Source organism: Macaca nemestrina, chromosome 4, assembly GCF_043159975.1.
Source record: "Macaca nemestrina isolate mMacNem1 chromosome 4, mMacNem.hap1, whole genome shotgun sequence".
Lineage (NCBI taxonomy): Eukaryota > Metazoa > Chordata > Mammalia > Primates > Cercopithecidae > Macaca > Macaca nemestrina.
The window spans coordinates 15,109,153-15,133,434 of NC_092128.1; the positions used below are offsets into that span (position 1 = coordinate 15,109,153).

The 24,282-nt window shown below is 42.3% G+C and overlaps 1 protein-coding gene and 1 pseudogene across 6 annotated transcripts in view; both read left to right on the forward strand.

The window, feature by feature from the left end:
- LOC105471168 (TRPM8 channel-associated factor 2) overlaps positions 1 to 8,708 on the forward strand; it is a 30,630-nt gene extending 21,922 nt beyond the window's left edge. For 4 of the 6 annotated variants that reach the window (XM_024789526.2, XM_011723514.3, XM_071094315.1 and 1 more), the window contains 4 exons: positions 366 to 579; positions 919 to 1,158; positions 2,067 to 2,404; positions 4,587 to 8,708. In XM_024789526.2, the coding sequence (XP_024645294.2) occupies positions 366 to 579; positions 919 to 1,158; positions 2,067 to 2,404; positions 4,587 to 4,841 (1,047 nt within the window). In that variant the 3' untranslated portion in view covers positions 4,842 to 8,708. Of the gene's footprint in view, positions 1 to 365; positions 580 to 918; positions 1,512 to 2,066; positions 2,405 to 4,586 lie in introns of those variants that run through there. The other 2 variants (XR_011621883.1, XM_071094314.1) reach the window with 2 other exon arrangements.
- A 450-nt stretch (positions 8,709 to 9,158) lies between these two features.
- On the forward strand, positions 9,159 to 23,979 carry LOC105471170 (cTAGE family member 15-like; annotated as a pseudogene).
- Positions 23,980 to 24,282: the final 303 nt, after the last annotated feature.

Sequence of the window (24,282 nt, forward strand, 5' to 3'; positions counted from 1 at the left end):
AGTCCCCCAGCTCATCCCCAACATCAGTGTCACCAGACTGGCTTAGGTCCTGTTAGAAGAGCCCAGGATTTTGCCTGACAGAAAGACAGAAGACCTTTGCCAGGATTAGCCTGGTCTCTCACCAATTCATGTCAGGTGAAGATTTATGGTGGAGCTGTTTAAATCCTTGGAAAAATGATTTTACGTGCTTTGAAGTCCAGATGACTTTGGACTGCTAAAATTGAGAAGTTTCCATGCCTAGCACATAGATAAGGGAAGCTGGGGTTTCATGGGCATGTTTGTCTAATATCTTCCATCTAAACAACCTCACACGCACATCACAAGGATTCTAATTCCTCCATCACTTGGTGGAATCACCTGTCCAGGTACAGATTGGCTGCCACACCGATGACCTAACCAAGGCCAGGAAGCTATCTCGAGCCCCCGTGGTGACTCATCAATGCTGTATGGACAGGACTGAACGGTCAGTCTCCTGCCTCTGGGGCGGCCTCCTCTACGTCATCGTGCCCAAGGGCAGCCAACTAGGCCCTGTGTCTGTCACTATCAGGGGGGCTGTGCCTGCCCCATACTACAAGTTGGGTAAGTGGAATGAACATCTAGGGAGGAGGAAGAGCGGCAGATGCCATGGAAACTGTGGGATGGTTGCTAAATGGGAGAGAAATAAGGTTTGGTGGAGAGAAAGAGGAAGAACTGTTGGGGGAGAACGTGGAGGCAGGAGATATGGGATACCCTGTGTCTATGGATACTTCCGAGCAGACAAAGAGAAGAGTCAGGAAGCGTTTTCTTCACTTTATAGCCTATAGACCCCTGTGATAGGAGTTCATTATTGCAATGTTCTTCCAGAGTTCAGGTGGTATTTTTCAGCTCAAAGGAAGTCGGGGAAGTGGGTGTGGTAGGTTCCATGATATTTATTCCCAGGTAAGACATCACTAGAAGAGTGGAAGAGGCAGATGCAGGAGGACCCGGCTCCCTGGGGAGAGCTGGCCACGGACAACATCATCCTGACAGTGCCAACCACAAACCTCCAGGCCCTGAAGGACCCCGAGCCTGTGCTCCGCCTCTGGGATGAGATGATGGAGGCTGTGGCCAGGCTGGCGGCTGAACCCTTCCCTCTCCGCCGTCCCGAGAGGATTGTGGCTGATGTGCAGATCTCAGCTGGTGGGTGCTCCCAGGGAATCCTCCTAGTCAGTGGAAACCATGTATCTATTACTTTGCCTTTTATAAACGTCCAAGATGTGTAAGCATATTTTTATTAGGAAAGCAAGGGAAAAAGATATAAAAGACATTGACCACAATGGGGATGAAAGAATGTTTACATGTGAAAAAAACGAACTATTGATATCTACAAGGTGAGATTTCAGCAGATGGTAGAACAATCTCAGAAAAAGTTGTACTGCGAATTCATAGATGGCAACCAGAGTCATTTCAAGGACAGCATAGAAAATCAACTATTTTCTTCAAACATAAGCCGAGTTGGAAATGAAAAGAGGAAATACATAAGGAGGTTTATGGTAAGTACTGAGTGATTAAAAAGAAGGAGGTGCATAGGAAGAGAAATAAGGAACTCCGGATCCCACATGGGGAAAGTTCATACCTCAAATTTCATAGCTTCAAATAAGGACAAAAATTACCTCTATCATAGAGTGTAAATTTGGACAAAAGTAGTATACATGGGGAAGAAAGAATGACACTGTTCTAGCCCTCAAGGATCTCAGATCCAGTCATAGGACATCATTATATCAGACTGACATGTAAAGGACACTCACACACACAAAATGAAGGTGTCGAATTACAGCAAGAATGACTATGTAAAGTGTAACCGTATTCTCTGGGGCCAGAGTGAGGAGGAGGCCACAACTCAGGTGTGAGAGGCTAAGAAGGAGATTAGGTACTATTCAGTTTCTGACCAAGTAGGAGAAAGCTATTTACTTTCCAATCAGCACAGAGATTCTGCAATTATTGGGGATAACCAGGATGGTGAAGAAAAGTCCCATAATGGAGAAGAATGAAGGAGACAGTTTGGGCAGACCCTCCTCAATGCTCATCTCTTCCTTCTGTGTTCCCAGGCTGGATGCATTCAGGATACCCCATCATGTGCCACCTGGAGTCTGTGAAGGAGATCATCAACGAGATGGACATGAGGAGCAGGGGTGTGTGGGGCCCCATCCATGAGCTGGGCCACAACCAACAGCGGCATGGATGGGAGTTCCCCCCGCACACTACTGAGGCCACCTGCAACCTTTGGTCAGTCTACGTGCATGAAACAGTCCTAGGGATCCCCAGGGCTCAGGCCCACGAGGCTCTGAGCCCTCCAGAGCGAGAGAAGAGAATCAAGGCCCACCTGGGAAAGGGAGCCCCTCTGTGTGGCTGGAATGTGTGGACAGCCCTGGAAACATATCTTCAGGTACTGAGCAGAAATTCTTGGAGAAGGAGATGACCAGACCCTTCAGTTATGTAGCGACCTGGATCTCAGTAGCTCTCCAGCTCCTTCACCACCCCACTAGGTCCAGGGACCACCACCTCCCCTGGAAATGAGAGGGACTGGGCCACATGGTGGTGCTTCTTGAGTTATACCCCTCTAAGGCAGAGAGACTAGCACCTGTCTCACTCACCTTCTGATTTTGAGATGTACGAGGAAATGAAAAATATTATGAAAAAATAGAAATATAGCATAAGTTATAAAGAATTTAAGCAACCTGTCCAGTATCCCCCATTTAAATGAAGGACCTAGAACTTAAAATCAGGACCTAATGACAAGCCCCAGGCTTTCGCATTGCCATGCCCTTTCTTAGTTTTTTGTGCCTTTCGCTAATTTTGTGAAGAGTGAATGTGAGACAGTCCTAGTTAATGAGGTAACTTTGTACTGCATTCATTTCCATATCCTTAGATAGCCAGTCTGGGGGTATATAGGACCACTGACCACAATGGTAGGTTGACCCTAAACTGTAAATTTAAGCCCTGATTCTGTCCTATTCTGCTACCGACTCACTGTGGAGCCCTGAATATCATTTCTCAATAGCTCTAGAGAGACCAAGTCTGGGACTTGGCCTCAAGACAAACAGGCACCTTCTGACTCCTCTTCCCACTAGAGGGCTTCTCCCCAGCATCCGTGCTGCTGCTGCCTTAGCTCGGGCCTCGTTAGTCTTCCCTCAGTGTATTCCAGTAGCCTTCTAAATTGTCCTAGCATCTTGCCTCAATGCTCTATGATTCATCTTCCTTACACTCCTTCCAAAATAATGTGAATACTCTGTCTATAAAATGCTTACAGTGTTCTCTAGCACATATAGGGAAAAGTCAAAGCTCATTAGCAGGGCATAGGAGGCCCTTCATGACCAGCCCCACCAGTGCCTCTAGCTACATCTCCTGCTGTCACCTCCACATTTACCCTCCGGCATGCCAACCTGCTTATGCTTACGGACACATCTTGCTGTTTTGGCTTCTGTGCCTCCCGTTGTTTGCTTTCTGCTGCTGAATCATGCTGGAACATCTTGTTCATTAGCTGTCAAGTCACTTGTCCAAATTCAGCTCTGTTGTCCCCTTCTCTCCTGGACATCGCCTCCTTGATAAACCAACATTTTTAATAATGTGTTTATTTACATGTGTTTCTCCCTTTGGCCAGTGTTCTCTAGAAGGACAAGAGCTCTTAATCATGTTTGCCTAGCACAGTAGCTGGCAGGGTCTGGATGTCTAATACATGTTATATGTTTATTAAATGCTTAATTTATTGACGTATTCATTAATAAGTGTCAAAGAGCAAGCCAGTAAAGAACAGATGAGCAATAATGAGGGTACAGCAGTGAGACTCTGAGGGAGGCTTGACTTCGATAGTGTTATCTATCCTTGGGCTTTTACAAGCTAGAGTCAGAGAATGCTCATCTATTAAAGGGAGAGTAGAGATGGAAACCCCAGACCCCTGCTAACTAGAAATTTGTATAATCTTAGTGAACAGGGGCCTTCTGCCAAGGGCTTTCTGGAGGGCTGCCCCTTAAGAAGTATGAGCCACTCTCATTTGTAGCCCCTCAAGACAGGCTGGAGTATTTTCTTTTTCTGCCCTAAATGCAGTGTTCTACAGAGCAATTTTGTATCATTGCAGATAGTCACAGGTCCGAGACGGTTATCTAAAAAATAAGGATTAGTATCATACCTGGAAAGTATAGTATTCGAGGTTTGCAGCCTTTTAGAATCTCAATAGGCCAAATATGTAGGAAGTGAGGGTTTCTCATCTCAGTAAGGTCCAAACCTGTCCTGATGCTGAGGAAAATACTTGAGATCTGGGAAGACAATTTTTTAAATTAAAGATACTAATAGTGGACATTTATTGAGTGTTTACCTCTATTCAGACATTAGGTTTCCCCTGAGCACCCCCCACTAGATTCAGGGGGTGATGTTTTGTGGCTGAGAGGTGGAATGAGCAATGAAATTGCATTATTGTGCAGGGGTAGAGTGGGAAGATAGGGACACATACCCAGGATGAAGGTAACGATTGAGGGGAGGTGATCATGTGAATGAAATATATTTAAGAACGCACATGTCGCATCACTTTTGCAAACTTGACACCTCATTCTGTTCCTTCTTTCCCTTGTCAGCTCCAGGAGGCCTTCGGGTGGGAGCCATTCACCCAGCTCTTTGCTGAGTACCAGACCCTCTCTCATCTCCCCAAAGACAACACTGGCAGGATGAACCTATGGGTAAAGAAGTTCTCTGAAAAAGTGAAGAAGAACCTGGTTCCCTTCTTTGAGGCCTGGGGCTGGCCTGTCCAGGAGGAGGTGGCTGACAGCCTGGCCTCCCTACCAGAGTGGCAGGAAAACCCCATGCAAGTATACCTCCGTGCCAAGGAGTGAAGGATGCCCCGCAAGGCGGGAGAGAAAAAGCAGGGTCACGCCAGCAACTCCACCACTAGGCTTTGGCCATGTGTGCTCAGTATCTGAGCCTGGATCCCGCTTCCAAGCCTGACCACTAGATGGTGGCCAAGGTCATAAGAAAAAATGGAACCCCTTTCTGAAAAAGGTGCCTTGTGCTTCTTTTTATTGTTTTTCTGCTTACACTATTGCTTTCCCCAAGAGACTCACCTCACCTCTTAGTCTCCCAGAGAGGATCTTTCATCCTGCCATCCTGAGGCTTCTATTTTTGACCAATAGCTCTAAAGACCATGGGTTCCCATAACAACCTGATATCCCTTTCTCATCCCTGCCGTCCCTGAACAAGGCTTCTAATTTATTATGCTTTAAGAAGTTTTCGTAAAGCAAGCGAGACACACTGGAATAGTGGAGAGAGCCCTAAACCAGCTTTGGTTCTATGGAAAATCACTTCTCCTCTCTGTGTTTCTGTCTCACATCCATGACATGAGCATACAAATCTTTTCCTCGCACAGCTGTTGTTTGATAATGGTGAACGTGTTTGTGCACCACCACATGCAGAGACATTACGTGTCTATAAGGGTATTCCTGAGATTTCTCCTGGTCCCATAGTGGACTGTTACGGTGTTCAGTCTAGCGTGCACATCCTGGGCACTGAATCTCTCTTCAGTGTTGACCCCCTTGGCGTTAGCATTCAGTCCTTGTATATTTAGAGAATATCAGTGTTTTCCCAGACATGATAATAATGGTAGTTGTCAGCAGTATCCTAGCCCTTTCTCTATTTATTCTCCCACTTCTGGAATGATTCTCGGGTATAACCTAACCCAAAGAAAAATGCCATGTGCTTAAACTGAGGGCTGTGAGGTTGGGTCTTTGGGGTTAGCTCCATCTTCCAGGGTTTGCCCTTTGCCCTTCAACCAAAGGACAAAGTCATGTTAACAGCTGCTACTAAGTCTACATGCCTATTCGTTCATACCACAAAACAGGCATCTGTCACCATGGAATCAAGGCACTTGATGGGGGTGGGGGCTCCACAGGCACAGTGGGCTTCACTCTAGAACAGGATTACTGGGTGCAGCAGACGCAATCCTCACTTCATCAACCCACACCCCAGCACCCTGAGCTTTCTCTTAATCTCATTCTAGCCCATCGTGACTCTTCGGTTAGGAAGGGTTCTCACTGGAGATTTGTCTCTGGGATTAATGGGTGTATGCCTAGCTACTTTCTCCAGTTTACTTTTAGACCATATTATTGTTTGTTTTGAATATCATTCCTTAGGCTTTGTGGAGAGTAGATTGACTTCCCACGAGGAGAACTAATTTAGGGCATGTCTTTTGCTGAATCCCGTCAGTCTATCCTTCCCAATTCTAGATAATTTCTTTTTATTTCTCTAGTACCCTTTGCCAGGGGCTTTACAGATGAAAGGTGTTCATGAAACATTTGTCAAAGGGAAGAACAGTAATGACACGTAACACGTAATGAGTGATTAGTATGTTCCAGGCATTATGTGAGCTATTTACTGTGAGTGATTTCATGTTATCTTCCCAGCAGACCTCTGAGGTAGGTACTAGTATCATCCCCATTTCATAGATGAGGAAACTGACACTAAGGGACATAAAATAAGTTTTTTGAAGTCACGAAGTGAATAAGAGGCAGAGCCAGGGCTTAATTGAAGTCCATAGCAATGAAAACATTGTGGAACTTATTCTTCATGAATGGTTTACAATTTAAACAAAATGTCACCTAGAAAATAGATGAAAATATGTTCAACAGAGTCTGGATTTTTCTGATGTTTACTACTGAATTTTCAATCAGTAACAGATTGAACTTCCAAAAAGGTGTTGATATCTGATTTTCTGCCTGCCTCAGAATGTGATTTGTCTGCCTTTGGGTAATCCAGCCTTGGGTAGAGAAGGAATTTGAAACCAGAAAATTCAACTCCAGAACTGGTGTTCTTTTTTTTTATTTTTATTTTTTTTCCTTTAAGTTCTGGGATACATGTGCAGAACGTGCAGGTTTGTTACATAGGTATACATGTGCCATGGTGGTTTGCTGCACCTATCAATCCATCATCTGGATTTTAAGCTCTGCATGCATCAGGTATTTGTCCTAATGCTCTCCCTCCCATTGCCCCCAACCTCCCGACAGGCCCCAGTGTGATGTTTCCCTCCCTATATCCATGTGTTCTCATTTTTTATCTCCCACTTATGAGTGAGAATATGTGGTATTTGCTTTTCTGTTCCTGTGTTCATTTGCTAAGATTTATGGCTTCCATCTTCATCCATGTCCCTGCAAAGGACATGAATTCATTCTTTTTCATGGCTGCATAGTATTCAATTGTATATATGTGCCATATTTTCTTTATCCAGTCTATCATTAGTGGGCATTTGGGTTGATTCCAAGTTTTTGCTATTGTAAATAATGCTGCAGTAAACATATGTGCGCATCTGTCTTTATAGTAGAATGGTTTATGGTCCTTTGGGTATATACCCAGTAATGGGATTGCTGGGTCAAATGGTATTTCTTGTTCTAGATCCTTGAGGAATCACCACATTGTCTTCCACAATGATTGAACTAATTTACACTCCCAACAACAGTGTAAAAGCATTCCTGTTTCTCCACAGCCTCACTAACATCTGTTGTTTCCTGACTTTTTAATAATCGCCATTCTAACTGGCATAACTGGCATGAGATAGTACCTCATTGTGGTTTTGGTTTACCTTTCCCTAGTGACCAGTGATGATGAGCTTTTTTCACATGTTTCTTGGCTGCATAAATGTCTTCCTTTCAGAAGTGTCTTTTCATATCCTTCACCCACTTTTTGATGTTGTTTTTTTTTTTTCCTTGTAAATTTGTTTAAGTTCCTTGCAGATTCTGGATATTAGACCTTGTCAGATGGGTAGCTTTCTAAAAATTTCTCCTATTCTGTAGGTTGCAGAACTGGTGTTCTTTTGATGTTAGGGTAAAATGATGGATATCATTGGGTTTAATAGATTTCCCTAGAGACAGAGACAATGTCTGGCTTCTTCCACACATACACACATTCCTGGTAGAAGCTGGAGTCTGTAGCTCCTTGTCTCTCATACGGAGAGACTGTGACTTCGCCTCTTATTTTAAAGTTATAGTTAATTGTAACTGCAATACTCTCAGATCATTTTGTCTATTCACAGAAACTAATTTGCTGCCAGTGATAGGGATAATCCATGATTTCTGAGACATCTACTTCCATAATTTCACAGTTCTAAGTCTAGAAAAATTATTAGAAGAAAATTATTGGGTGGTCTTGGAACCAACCCAAAGAAAAATCATGTCCTGTGAACAGTAGGATAGATACTGAATCTAGCTTGTCTCACTTTGGAGCTAGTTCTTATAATTTCCCTTGGACTATATATTTTTGTCCAATCACTACTGTACAGGACATGGGTTTGATTTGCTTTTCCCTCCCATGAGCCACTCAATTGCTTTGCTAAAAGCCCCATCACTTTTCCTTTGGTTTCCTTTGGTACACCAACCTCAACACAGAGTCCACTTGGTTTGGAAGGGGTTGGCCCACACTGGTGGCAGGAGTGGGCGCAGAATCCATGCCTGGCTCATCTTACTGTCCATACCTTCCAACAAGGATTGGTTCAAGTGATGGGAAGGTGACCCTTGCCAGGGTGATGAAGTGCATACCACAGACTTTTACTGGCTGTACTGGGAAGCATACATTTTCTTTGGTACTGGAGAACTGGTAACGACAGTGCCAAATGTTGTTTGTTATCGAAGCTGAGTGAAGGGGCTCTTGAAGGATCCTTACTTAACTTTTGCATATGATTGGAAAGTTTGTAATAAAATTGTAATGGTGTAAGTCTACTATTTATACCTATAGAAGTAAAAGAGTTTTGCTGGGCGCAGTGGTTCACATCTGTAATCCCAGCACTTTGGCAGGCTGAGGCGGGCAGATCACGAGGTCAGGAGTTCAAGACCAGGCAGGCCAGTATGGGGAAACCCCATTTCTACTAAAAAAATGCAAAATTAGTGGGGTGCAGTGGCTCACACCTGTAGTCCCAGCAACTTGGGAGCCTGAGGCAGGAGAATCTCTGGAATCCAGCAGGTGGAGATTGCAGTGAGCCGCGATCACACCACTGCACTGTAGCCTGGGCAACAGAGCAAGACTCTGTCAGAAGGAAAGAAAGAAAAGAAAGAAAGAAAGAGAGAAAGAAAGAGAGAAAGAAAGAGAGAAAGAAAGAAAGAAAGAAAGAAAGAAAGAAAGAAAGAAAGAAGGGAGGGAGGGAGGGAGGGAAGGAGGGAGAGAGGGAAGGAAGGAAGGAAGGAAGGAAGGAAGGAAGGAAGGAAAGAAAGGGAGAGAAAGACAAAGAAAAGAAGAAAGAAAAAGAAAGGAAGAAAGGAAGGAACAGAAAAGAAAAATAAAGAGAAGTAAAAGACTTGTTTTTTTTTTAAGTTTTGAAATAGTTTCTTAGGGAGAGTAGGATTGAAAGAGTAGAGAAATGGGGGAGATAAAGAGGGAGTAGGGTTTGGGCGATTCCTGTTGTTTTTCTTATAAGCTCTTTGTTAGTAATTTAGTATTGTATTTCTACCACATATGTTAGTAATTTAGTATTGTATTTCTACCACATATGTTTTCTACCCTATATAAGCATGACACCTTTTAAACAAGATAGATACAAACTGTATTAAAATTTACGCCACAGCTTGCATACCAACATAGTCTTCCGTGAGTTGGTCTCTGCGAGTGTTTCCAGCTTTGCCTCCCACCTCTGTCCCTCGCTGTCATTATTGCAGCTGTGATGCCCACATTTCAGCTGTGCAAATGCAACCCTCATCATCATCTCTACAGACTGTTCTGTGCTTCCGGGTCATTCCTTTCTTCCAACTGGTCTTCCCTCCACTTCACAATAGAGTAGAGAAGTTTCTGATGTTTGGGCTTCCTTTTGGGTAGAACAACAAAAGTCAACTAGAAACATGTTCTTTTTAGAGTTATATTTTCAGAGTGAGGAATCATATATCATTTATATTTTATCATAGGAAATTGAAACATTTTCACTTTTTCTTTTTTCCTGTTAAATCTTTAATTATCTTTAACCAGGAATTAATTAATCTTGACTTGTCTGCAATCTTTTGAAATGTGAGTGACTTCAACCTATATTTTCTCCATCAGCTAAATTCGGTGAAATAGTGTTTTTGATAAAACAAAACCTGCCCCATGGGGAAGGGACACACTTTGTGGACGTGCCATTTGGGTCACACACAAAGGTGGGCCACTGGGGTGCGCCATTGAGCCAGCCAGGATAGCAAGAGCCACATTCTCTAATTCACGCAGAGGCATTTTATGAGCTAGTGGTGGCCTTGGAGAAGGGACGGCACTTCTCTATATTAATTTGGACTGGGGTATCAGTATTTTTTAAGGTTTTCTTTTTTTTTTTCTTCAGCTCTTAACCCAGAGGTCATTTCCTCGAGCCATGTCTCTAAGCCTCATGCTCCCATAAAACCTGTAACTTCCTTTAAATATCAGTCATCCCATTTGTAATTATTTGTTTAAAATCTCTCTTTCTCACTACATGGAAACTTCACAGGGGCAGGGACTAGACCTGCCCTATTCACAGTGTATCTACAGCCCCAAGGGCAGGGCCTGTCACATATCAGTTTTCGTGTAGGGGGCTATAGGATTAATACATTACTAATAAGAATGTATGATCATGGGAGAAGACTAGATGAGGATTTCCAACTATTGTATATGTTTGCTGTCTTTAGGCGGATCACCTGAGGTCTGGCATTTGACACCAGCCTGGCCAACATGGCAAAACCCCGTCTCTACTGAAAATACAAAAATTAGCCCGGTGTGGTGGCGCATGCCTGTAATCCCAGCTACTTGGGAATCTGAGGCAGGAGAATCACTTGAACTCGGGAGGGGAGGTTGCCCTGAGCTGAGATCGTGCCACTGCACTCCAGCCTGGGCAAAAGAGTGAAATTCCATCTAAAAAAAAATAGAAGAAGAAGAAGAAAAAGACCTCTCTTATTTATCCCTATTCAAGAAAATGGTTTCACTATTCCAGAAAGAAGCTTTAGTGCAATTAGAACCATTCTCCTATTTTTAGCTTCTGAATACAGGTTGCATTGTGAAAGTGAATTTTCCATTAATTCTTATTTCTCCTTTTCCTAGGGACTTATGTCAGAGAGTAGTATAAGCTATTTTCAAGGGTTTCTGTATTTTGAGGAAACAATTATTTATCTGACATTTCTTGGGCCCTATTTCTACTATATTTCTGTGTCAATTCCTCTCCTCTACTAATTAACATTTCCAGCCAAAGTTAACTACAGTGTAGACACTTTCATTTTGAATTAACATTTTTCCTATTCTGCCATGTTATTAGGTTCTGGAACAGAGATACATCCCACAATAACAATAATGAAAAATTAAGAACCCCCCAAAAACATTCAAATTATTTTATGTGGTCTCCCAACTCCAAAACAAGACAGCTGAGGTGCCTATACCTGGCACCCTCATGCAGGTACATCTGATATGTTAGTCTCCATTTCTATAGAAGAAAACAAAAAGATGCTATTAGCCTACTTCAAATTGTTGTCCCACTTATTGAATCTAACCTAGTTTCCTATGATAAATTATTTATCCAGCCCCCTAGGCTGTCTTCACCAGGAGCTTTGAAATAGAAGCCAGAACTTTCTGAGTATTGCTCAGATACATCTCTGATACACTGATTCATCTAAGATCAAAAGTGCCCCCCCAATATGTCCTCAGCAGCACGTGGCAAGCACGTGAACAGCAGGTCAGCCAAGACGTTAGATGTGGCCAAGGTTTCCAAAGAAGGAGAGCTACTTTTCAGTTGATGCTATCTCCTTAAAAGCATGGCATGATTGCACTTCTCATGATATTATTTTCATGAACTTGTTCCTGATACAAGGTCTTTAGTACCATGCCTGGCTTCCATTTTGAAATGTCTTCTTGTGCAAGATCGGTGCACTTCCCAGTTCTCATAGGAAGATACTTTGGTGCCGTACTCAGCTTACATTTTCTACACACAGCTCTTTGTACTGATTCGCTTTTCATTTGGGAAAGCCATGAGAAACTTTTTTCATAAAAATATAACCATCGTCTCTATAAACTCTTCAAGATGATAAAGGGAGAGAGCATTATTTTGAAATGTTAAGCATAGGTTGGGAAAAATGGTGTTCAGAAAAAATTAAGATAGAAATTGTAAACTATCTCTCAAGCTGGAGATCTAGAGAACAAAGAAGTGGAGTAACAGATGGAGAGAAAAAGTCCTCACCCTGAGGAGTGACCTAGAGCTTACTCTAAGGGGCAGCCTCCCAGTCACCACTTCAAATATCATATTACCTCCTATCAAGGGGAAAAACCCAAAGGCAGCCCCATGGAGCCGTTTGATGAGCCATTTCTGTTTTAAAATTCAGTAAGAATGATCCCTTTGTTTCTTTTCCCTAGGCTACCAACAAATTTATAAAATATCCTTGAATGTATTGTCCTTTTCATGAAGAATAACCTGCAAAAAAGCCAGTCATCTTTATTGTGCATTACAGATGGAAGGGGAGAATTAACAACAACAAAGCCACTGCTTTTTATTCCTAGGCCCTTAATAGCCCTAAAACAACTAACTCTCTGTATTAGTTCATTTTCACATTGCTATGAAGAAATACCCAAGACTGAGTAATTTATGAAGGAAAGATGTTTAATTGACTCACAACTTTGCAAGCCTCGGGTAGTCTCAGGAAACTTACAATCATTACAAAAGGGAAAGCAAGCATTTCTTACATGGTGGCAGGCGAGAGATGGGAGAGCAAGAGAGGAACTACCAAACACTGAATAAAACACCAGATCTCTTCAGAACTCACTCACTATCACGAGAACAGCATGGGGGGAACTACCACCGTGATCCAATCACCTCCAACCAGCTCTCTCCCTCAACACCTAGGTATTACAATTCAACAGGAGATTTGGGTGGGGACACAAAGCCTAGCCATATCACTCTCTGTTGCTAAAAAAGAAAAACTTAGGTGGAGATTGGGAAATTAAAGTCCAGTGTAATTGGCCTCACGACGGAGAACCAAGCCATTTTAGGACACTCGCAATGATTAAAAACAAATTCTCAGCACTTAGGTTTGACATTCAGTTGGAACAATGCTTTCCTGGGTCTGCAGACTGAAACCTAAACAGCTGTGTGCTTCACTTAGATAAACATATATTCAATGCCTGAGACTGATTCACCCTCACAAATGATATTTCTTTTAATAGTATCTTGCAGTCTACCCCCAGCCACATAGTTTTTGTCTTAAATAACCAATCATTTGAACAGGTAGTTAAAATGTATGGGCTTTGAGGACTGTTCAGGTTTGAATTAGTAAAGTTACATATGGGAAGATTCAGTTTAGTCTGAACTATTGTAGCAGACAGGGGAGTTATAACAAAAAAATATATTGGGCATTTATATGATTATATAATCCCACTGAAGCGGTGACCCTAAAAATCTATTTTCCAGACCACATTTACTGCCAGGGATATCAGTGTAAGTATAACTGCTGCTTTTCAGAAACTGTTTTAAGTGCTTTTATATTGATTTATGCTCACAACATTCCTACAAAGAAGTACAATTACTCTCTTCATTTTGCCGAGAACTAGTAAACAGTGAATCCACGTTTCCAACCCTAGAATTCGGAGCCCACACTCTCAGCCAACATACTGTTCTATACAGTTACTGGATTTGCCATCGCCTGTGACTCTGCCTGCATTAGACTATGTGTCTGACTACTGAATCACAGTGCAAGCAGAGTCCAACTGCCAAAACCAATCAGGTTATTCCTAGTTATATAAAAAAAGCAGTTACTTTACAGTAAAGGTCGTTCATCCAAGGAACACTTCGCTCAGCATATATAATTGATTTCTTTTCCGATACCAAGACCGTATCCAACCTAGACTGGAGGGTTTTAAAGATTCCGTGCTTCAAAATAAGAGCTTGATGGAGTCTTAGAGGAAGCAGATCTTACACTCAAGGATTTTACCATTTTTAAGGATGCCCAACTCCCATCATTGTGTCTGAGAGCATTGGACAAGGGACCACATATGTTCCTATAGGTTATTAGCTCCAATAGCTGTAAAACCTAAATTCCCAGCGAACTGGAGACATTTCAAAAGACAGAAATCACCCTAGAATACTTTATGGAAATAACAGTGGTCACTTTTAAGTTTTAAAGCAGTGGGATTTTGTGGTGGTGGTTGTTGTTGGTTTTGTTTGTTTTTGAGATGGAGTCCCACTCTGTTGCCCAGGCTGAAGTGCAGTGGTGCAATCTCAGCTCACTGCAATCTCCGCCTTCTGCATTCCAGTGATTCTCCTGCCTGAGCCTTCCAGATAGCTGGGTCTACAAGTGTTTGCCACCATGCCCAGGTAATTTTTGTATTTTTAGTAGAGATAGGGTTTGGCCATATTGGCCAGGCTCATCTGGAACTCCTGGCCTCACGTGATCCACCTGCCTTGGTCTCCCAGAGTGCTGGGATTACAGGCATGAGACACAGCCACCAGTCTTAAAGATGACCCTACCTTTATTTAAAATGACCCTGCCTATATTTCCTCCCTTGAGTGCCTTATAGTCCCGACTTATTTGAAAAATTAGTATTTTGAAACAGTTTCAGAAAAAATCAAAGCGTCAGTGGTTGGTCACACTAAATGGAACCATCAAAGCTCCTACTGCTCACAAATATTGTTAAAATGGAATAACAGGCACTGCTAAAGGGAATTAAAGTCACTCCTATCTTAAATGAACTCTAGACATTTTAAGTTCTGTGTCTGTCTGTTGTGGCCATTTAGAAAAGCTTTCAGCTCCTGATCACCAACTGAAACAGTGAAATGGTTCCCATTGTGGCAAACACAGCCTCTTGCCCTGGTTTTAATTTAAAAGAGATATTTATGTTACCCTTCCCATGAAGCAATTGACTGGTCAGTATGCTCTCTACTTATGTTATCCATAAAAATTTCCCAAACCAATTTACTTTTAGTGTGAGAGAAACAAACTTACCTACTCTTTAGTTCATAATATTGTACTAAAATGGACTTTGACTCTTGGCATACACCAGAGTTTTGTTTTCATCAATACATGAAGTATATGAAGTATATGAAGTATATGAAGTATATGAAGCTATAATTAACATCTCATTACATTCGTGACTTTCATAAAATAAATGATTATTAAAAGTATAAAACCCAACAGCCTTCCCAGAATGAGATGTTTTGGGCTATAGAAATGTCTAGACTACAGAGAAATATCTTTCCAAAGCAAATACTACCTTTCTTCTCTTAGGCTCCCCTTTCTAAGAAAGAGATACACAGATTGATAAGCTACTAGAGGTAGCCCACTGAATACTTGTACAGGCTTCTCCAACCTAATCCTCTGGGATGTCCATAAATTAATGACCTTCCACTGGAGAAAAGAAATAATTAGGTTCCTCAAAGTTCTTCAGGCCACACACAGTACAGGTGCCTTTCCATTTGGCTCATACCACACAGAGAAGGACATTCGGTCACTTCATATCTCCTCCTAGGCTGTGCCACATGCCTCCAGACCCTGCTTTAAAAGAATACCACAAAACAAAACAACTCTATTCACAAAAGGACATCAGGACCTACAGACCCCTTACCAAAAACTGAGTTATGGCAAGATCCCCAGCCTCAAGATGGTTAAGGCTAATAAGAAATCTGCCAAAAAAATGCAAAAAAAAAAAAAAAGTATACTAGGAAGCACAATAAAACCCAATTCATCAGGATTTCATCCATTCCTGGGTCAATAATCAACTCACCAAATGGAGTCATGACCAGAGAATTCTGACTCTACCCTTAAAACCAGAGTCTCTCTCTCACCTCATGGGTCTTTACTTCTTTTGAATCTCTGCTCTCAAGTTTCCTATAAAGGCATGATTTAGAGAAGTTGCTGCTTTGGCTCTGCTTTACAGCTATAGGATGAGGGCCTTCATCTAAGTTGGCAGCACTCAAAGCAACATCAAAGTCCTGCTCAAGATCCAACGTAGATTTGGTCTTTTCACATAGTCCCAGATAGTCCCATATTTCTTGGATGCTTTGTTCATTCCTTTTCATTCCTTTTTCTCTAATCTTGTCTTCTCCCTTTATTTCATTAAGTTGATCTTCAATCTCTGATAGCCTTTTTTCCACTTGACTGATTCAACTGTTGATACTTGTGCATGCTTCATGGAGTTCTTGTGCTGTGTTTTTCATCTCCACCAGGTCATTTATGTTCTTCTCAAACTGATTATTCTAGTTAGCAATTCATCTAGCCTTTTTTCAAGGTTCTTGCTTCCTTGCATTCCATGTTAGAACATGATCCTTTATCTCAGAGGAATTTGTTATTACCCACCTTCTGAAGCCTACTTCTGTCAATTCGTCAAACTCATTCTCCGTTGGGTTTTGTTCCCTTGCTGGTGAGGAGTTGTGATCCTTTGGAGGAGAAGCAGCATTCTGGTTTTTGGAATTTTCAGCCTTTTTGTGCTGGTTTCTCCCCATCTTCGTGGATTTATCTACCTTTGGTCTTTGATGTTGGCACCTTCAGATGTAGTCTCTGAGGGGACATCCTTTTGTTGATGTTGATTCTATTTTATTCCATCTGTTAGTTTTCCTTCTGACAATCAGGCCTCTCTGATGCAGGTCTGCTGGAGTTTGCTGGAGGTCCACTCCAGACCCTGTTTGTCTGGGTATCACCAGCGGAGGCTGCAGAACAGCAAAGATGGCTGCCTGCTCCTTCCTCTGGAAGCTTTGTCACAGAAAGGCACCTGCCAGATGCCAGCCAGAGCTCTCTTGTATGAGGTATCTGTTGGTCCCTACTGGGACGTGTCTCCCAATCAGGAGACACAGAAGTCAGGGACCCACTTGAGAAGGCAGTCTGGTCCTTAGCAGAGCGTGAACCCTGTGCTGGGAGGTCTGCTGCTCTCTTCAGAGCCATCAGGCAGGGACGTTTAAGTCTGCTGAAGCTGCACCCACAGGCACGCCTTCTCCCAGGTGCTCTGTCCCAGGGAGACGGGGGTTTTATCTATAAGCCCCTGGCTGGGGCTGCTGCCTTTTTAAAAATTTTTTATTTTTTCAGAGATGCTCTGCCCAGAAAGGAGGCAGTCTGGCCACAGCGGCCTTGTTGAGCTGTGGCAGTCTGGCTACAGTGGCCTTACTGAGCTGTGATGGGCTCCACCCGGTTCAATCTTCAGAGCGACTTCGTTTACGCTGTGGGGGTAAAACCGCCTATTTGAGCCTCAGCAATGGTGTATGACCCTCCCCCAACCAAGCTTGAGCATCCCAGGTAGAGCTCAGACTGCTGTGCTGGCAGCGAGAATTTCAAGCCAGTGGATCTCAGCTTGCTGGGCTCTGTGGGGGTGAGACCCACTGAGCCAGACCACTTGACTCCCTGGCTTCAGCCCCCTTTCCAGGGGGAGTGAACGGTTCTGTCTCACTGGCATTCCAGGTGCCACTGAGTTATGAAAAAAAAAAATAACTGAGTTATGAAAAAAAAAACAACTGGGTACCTCAGTTTGAAATGCAGAAATCGCCCACGTTCTGTGTCAATCTCACTGGGAGCTGCAGACCGGAGCTGTTCCTATTCGGCCATCTTGCCAGCCAGAGCTCGGATTTTTAATTTTTCTTCCTTTCCCTATATATATTTTTTTCTGTTCCTTTCCCTTTCCCTTTCCTCCTCTCCCTAGAGGGTGTGACGGAGGATAATGCTGGGTAGGGCCTTTTGGCTTTGCTTCCATAACCTTGTGCACTTTTGTCTGCATGTTTTATATTGGGCTGGGTACTTTGACCTACAAGCCAGAAGATGGCGCTTATGGGTAACAGCAGGTTGCTGCCAGTGTGGCTGGGTATATAGTTGATCCTTGTTTACCGGGAAAACACTGGGTGGGGCTGGACCTGGCAAGTCCATCTACAGGTCCCCCAATGATAGGCACAAGCACCAGCTCTGAGGGAGAGTCCAGTGGGCAGCCACCAAGTGTCCAGAGGCATGCCTCGGCATGGAGGTAGGAAACCTCCTTGGCCCCAAATTCTCTGCATAGGAGTGTCAGAGCCAGCCTAATCTCCTAATCCAGGAGAGTGGCTGCTGCAAATGCCTGGAGATCTGCCTGGTTGTGGGGTGGAGAGGGTCTCCTTGCACCACTATCACTGCACAGGAAGGACGGGGTGGCTCAGGCAGGTGCTCCAAATACCTGGAAATCTGTGAAGCAGAGAAGGTCTCACTGCACTGCAATCTCTGCACCAGAAGAATGGAGCAGCTCAGACTGCTGAATCACGCTAATGGGCACTCTGAATCCCTGGATATCTGCCTGGGCATGGAGTGGAGATGGTCCCCTTGCACGAGGATCTCTGCACAGGAAGGAAGGGGCAAGCCAGGCTGCTAGCCCATGCGAGCAAGTGCTTTAAATACTTGGAGATCTGCTCATGTGTAGAATGAAGAAGGCCCTGCTACACCACAGTCTCAGGAAAGTAGGCTGGGACACCCAGCAATAACACACACAGACCAGTTCTAGTTCATCAAACTAGCCCTGGCTGAAAGTCTCATTGCCCAGGAGAAACCACAGCCGTAGCAGCTCTCCTCCCGCCCAAGGCCTGTGACTGGGGAAAGCACAATTCCAGTGCCTACTGTTGAGATGTTTTCCACGGTTCTGTCTGTGGAGGACCCTACCCTGATCCAGAGCAGGTGCTCCAGTCTCTGTCCCAATACTAAAATGCCTGCATGGTCACTCTGCTGGGTTGCCAAAGAACAGCTGACTTTAGATGCACACAAATTAAAAATGGTGTCCTGTTCTCTGTCCTGGGGCTGGGAAAATGCCTGTGGTTTTTTCCAGTATCTGTCTCTGTCAGTGTTTCCAAGCCTCTCACGAAGTTAGCTCCAGGATTTGAGAGAAACAAAGTGCTCTCTCTCAGCCTGGGTTGCTCAGATCCTCAGTGGAAACGTGAGTTACAGCGGGAAGCTTCTACCTCTCATGTGCTGGGACTTCATTCACTTTTATCAGCTGGACAGCATTATGGTGGCTGTTTGCCAGCATTCTCCTCCTCGGGATCTGGAGTGTTCTTCACAATTCCAGTGGATCTCCATTTTCCTTCTTGAATTAAAGCTCACAGTATTTATCTTTATGTACTGCCTTGCTATTTCCAAGTGGCTGTGGCATGCTAAAAGCCTCAAATTGCCATCTTGAAAAAAAAAATCTACCAATAGTGTTTGATATGAGTTGGCCAATACTCAACTGAAAATAAGAAACAAATTTATGTGCAAGGACAGTCTCTGAGGTTGAGCATTTTTGTTCAGTGATGAGGCATTTGAATTATCAACATACTTAATGCTATGGAAATCTACAGAACCAATTTCTTTAGGAAACAAATTCATATCTTAATAAAGAACATCCTTTTTATTGTTTAATTGCTGAAACAAGATGTCAGCCTATTACCCTAAGTAACCAGTTCAATCCTAGCCATTTACATCATCTAGTACCAAGTGGTATTTTTCAGAGAAATGAACAGGAAGAGGAAAATTCCTTGACTGGAAAAAAAAATTGATACATATAATCATTACAGAGCTGTATATTTATATAAGACTAACTGTGAGATGAATGAAGAAATCTCTGAGATTCACTGTTGAGTAGCTTAAAATTTCCAAGTCCTCTGCTAGACTTGAAAACTATTTAGTGTTGAACAAGAATAAGATACTATATCTCACAACTCCTATGTAAATATTTCCATTCCTACTTTCTTTCTGCTTTCATTTTCACTGTGATCTATAGCCTCTCTTTCAGCCTCCTATTTGTATTTTACAACATGCATAATTGCAGATTTATTCTTTAATTATCTCATTTTCATACGATTTTTATATCTCTTGAATGATTTCTTGGAAACTTCTGCCTTTTTATTTTCCAGAGCAGCAGAGTATTTTTAGGCAATAATATTTTACCTTATCATGTCTTTCAACCATTAAAAGAAAAAGGGAAAGTAGTAAAATAAACGAACAAATACAGACAGTCACCAACTTACAATGGTTTCACTTAAGATTTTCAACGGCACGATGGTGGGAAAGAAATATTCATTGAGTAGAAACCATATTTCCATATTTCAAGTACCCATGCTACTATTATGTTTTTTATTTTCAGTACAGTACTCAATAAATGACATAAAATATTCAACAGTTTTCTATAATATAGGCTTTGTGTAAGATTATTCTGCCCAACTGTAGGCTAATGTTAGTGTTCTGAGCATGGTTAAGGTGGGCTAGGATAAGCTATGATGTTTGGTAGGTTAGGTTTATTAAACATATCTTCAAGCCAGGTATAGGGGTGTGTGCCTACAGACCCAGCTGCTCAGGAAGCTGAGGCAGGAGGATTCTTTGAGCTCGAAGAGTTTGAGAATATAGTGCACTATGAGCACACCTGAGAATAGCCACTGCACTCCAGCCTGGGCAACACGACAAGAGTCTACATTAAAAAAAACAAAAACAAAAACAAAAACAAAAAACAGCATCTTCACCTTAGAATAGTATCAACTTCTGATGGGTTTATTGGAACATAATCCTATCATAAGTTGAAGAGTATCTTTATATAGCAGAATATAGTAACATACTACAGACTTGTTTTCTCAAAGCATAAAGATAAACCACACCAATGATCATTCATGGGAGAGGGACACCCAGACAGTGTCCTGCAAAATGAGAAATACTTGTAAGACATACTTCACATTCCTCACTGAGTCTCTTTCCCATGAAATAAAATCATTAAGAAATTTTTAGTAATATTTTAATTAAAATTTTGAGTATAGAAAGAAGGTTGTATAGCATTACATTAAAAATAAAATAGATAAAATTTTAAAATAAAAATTTTACATAAAAGTAAATAAAAAATGTCAGGCTTATGTACTAAAGTATCAATAATGCGTTTGATTATGAATGGTCTACCAATTAAGAGACAGATAATAGGAGAGTGTATTTAAATGTATGACCCTTTCGTATATGTTTCTTGTATGCTGTGTACAAGAAACTCACTTGAAAATTACCAACACAGGTCAGGACAATTTAAAAGGATGAAAAAAGGTATATTGCGCAAGCATTAATGCAAGGAAAGCAAAAGTGCCTGTATGTATATCAGCTAAAGCAAAGAAAATTACCAGAAACAGAGAGATTATATAATGATCAAAGGTTTAATCCATGAAGAAGACAGCAATTTTAAAAGTTAGTTCACCAAAAAACAGAGCTTCAAAATATGTGATGAGAAAACTGCCAAAACTAAGGCGCATGGGACTCGGACCTGCGCTGCCTCAGGATGTAAAGTGTAACAAGGGGGCAGGAGGGATGAGGGGACAGCAGCATGGGCCTGTGAGGCCTGTGAGGTGCCCGCGTTCCCAAGCTCCCCCCGCAGCTGGCTCCGCAGTGGTCCGCTCCGCTTGGTGGCCGCGTGCGGATTCGGATTCCAGACCCCAGGCTGCGTGTTCTCCACCGCTTGTTGTGACCAGTGTTACTGCGGAGACCCCAGAGCAGCCTCGGCGCTATGGAGGAGCCGGGCGCTACCCCTCAGCCCTATCTGGGGCTGGTCCTGGAGGAGCTACGCAGGGTTGTGGCAGCACTGCCTGAAAGTAGGAGACCATATTCGAATCCTCATGGTTTTCCATGGGAACTGGTGGTATGTGCAGCTGTCGTTGGATTTTTTGCTGTTCTCCTTTTTCTGTGGAGAGCTTTTAGATCCGTTAGGAGTCGGCTTTATGTGGGAAGAGAAAAACAACCTGCTGCAACGCTTTCTGGACTAATTGAAGAAAAATGTAAACTACTTGAAAAATTTAGCCTTATTCAAAAAGAGTACGAAGCCTATGAAGCAGAGTCATCTTTACAGGATGCCAGCTTTGAGAAGGTGGCAGCAGAAGCACGAAGTTTGGAGGCAACTTGTGAAAAGCTGAACAGGTCCAATTCTGAACTTGAGGATGAAATCCTCTGTCTAGAAAAAGAGTTCAAAGAAGAGAAATCTAAACATTCTCAACAAGATGAATTGATGGCGGATATCTCAAAAAGGATACAGTCTCTAGAAAATGAGTCAAAATCCCTGAAATCACAAATAGCAGAAGCCAAAATCATCTGCAAGATCTTTAACATGAGTGAAGAACGACGCGAGATAGCAATACAAGATGCTTTGAATGAAAATTCTCAACTTCAGGAAAGCCAGAAGCGGCTTTTGCAAGAAGCTGAAGTATGGAAAGAACAAGTGAGTGAACTTAATAAACAGAAAATAACATTTGAAGACTCCAAAGCACACGCAGAACAAGTTCTAAATGATAAAGAAAATCACATCAAGACTCTGACTGGACGCTTGCTAAAGATGAAAGATCGGGCTGCTGTGCTTGGAGAGGACATAACGGTTGATGATAACTCGGAATTAGAAGTGAACGGTGAATCGGAAAATGGTGCTTACTTAGATGATCCTCCAACAGGAGCTTTGAAAAAACTGATTCATGCTGCTGAGTTAAATGTTTCTTTAAAAACCTTAGAAGGAGAAAGAAACCACATTGTTACTGAGTTATCTGAAGTTGATAAAACAAAGGAAGAGCTTACAGAGCATATTAAAAATCTTCAGACTCAACAAGCATCTTTGCAGTCAGAAAACATGTATTTTGAAAGTGAGAATCAGAAGCTTCAACAGAAACTTAAAATAATAACTGAATTCTATCAAGAAAATGAAGTGAAACTCCACAGGAAATTGACAGTAGAGGAAAATTCCCAGATACAGGAAGAAGAGAAACTTTCTAAAGTGGAAAAAAAGATCAGCCATACCACTGAAGGGCTGGAGACCTATGGAAAGCTAGCCAAAGATCTTGAAGAAGAATTGAAGAGAACTATTAATTTTTATCAAAGGCAGGTTATTTCCTACGAGAAAAAAGGACATGATAATTGGTTGGCAGCTCAGACTGCTGAAAGAAACCTCAATGATTTAAGGAAAGAAAATGCTCACAACAGACAAAAATTAACTGAAACAGAGTTTAAATTTGAACTTTTACAAAAAGATCCTTGTGCACCTGATGTTTCAAATACAGCATTTGGCAGAGGGCATTCCCCATGTGGTCCCTCACCATTGGGTCAGCCTTCATCTGAAACGAGAGCTTTTCTGTCTCCTCAAACTGTGTTGGAGGGTCCACTCATACCTGCACCTGTGCTTCCGGCAGGAGAAGGAAGAGGCCCAAGAGGCCCAGGGAATCCTCTGGACCATCAGATTACCAATGAAAGAGGAGAACCAGGCTGCGATACATTAACCGATCCTCACAGGGCTCCTTCTGACAGTGGGTTCCTGTCGTCTCCGTGGGAACAGGACCGTAAGATGACGTTTCCTCCACCAGGACAATCACATCCTGATTCAGCTCTTCCTCCACAAAGGGAAGACAGATTTTCTTCTAATTCTGATGGACTGTCTGGGCCAGCAGAACTCGGAAGTTTTAATACGCCTTCTTTGGTTAAAATGGATGGGTCAATGCCTTCAGAAATGGAATCCAGTAGAAATGATGCCAAAGATGATCCTGGTAATTTAAATGTGCCTGATTCATCTCTCCCTGCTAAAAATGAAGCAACTGGCACCAGCTTTGTTCCTCCACCTCTGGCTCCAATCAGAGGTCCACTGTTTCCTGTGAATACAAGAGGCCCATTCATGAGAAGAGGACCTCCTTTCCCCCCACCTCCTCCAGGAACCATGTTTGGAGTGTCTCAAGGTTATTACTATCCACCAAGGGATTTCCCAGGTCCACCACGTGCTCCATTTGCAGTGAGAAACATCTATCCACCGAGGGGTTTTCCTCCTTACCTTCACCCAAGACCTGGATTTTACCCCAACCCCACATTCTGAAGGTAGAAGCGAGTTCCCTTCAGGGTTGATTCTGCCTTCCAAGGAGCCTGCTACTGAACAAGCAGAACCACAGCAAGAAACCTGACAATATTTTTGCTCTCTTCAAAAGTAATTTAGACTGATCTTATTTTCAGTTTAAGTAACGGCTGTTACTTAAGTGATTACACTTTTCTCAAATTGAGGTTTAAGGAATTATAGTTCTTAGTATAGTAGTTTATAAATAAAGATGATTTAAATAGAAATCTATGAGTAAATCATTTCCATTTTATTATATTCTAGATAGTATAAGTACTTTAATTTGGTGAACTAATCCACTTTTATAGAAACAATAGTGGGAGTTTTATATATGTAATCTCGCAGGTGGGGAGGTTTTAAATTCTAAAGGTTGTGTCTTCATGCCAAGAAGTGTATTCACTGTAGTTGTAGATAAATGTGAAAATAACTTTATGCTTAATTAAATAAATTTTTGTTGACTTTTTTAAAAAAGAAAACTGCCAGAACTGAAAGGAGATATAGATGAATCCACAATTATAGTTAGAAATTTCCTCATAC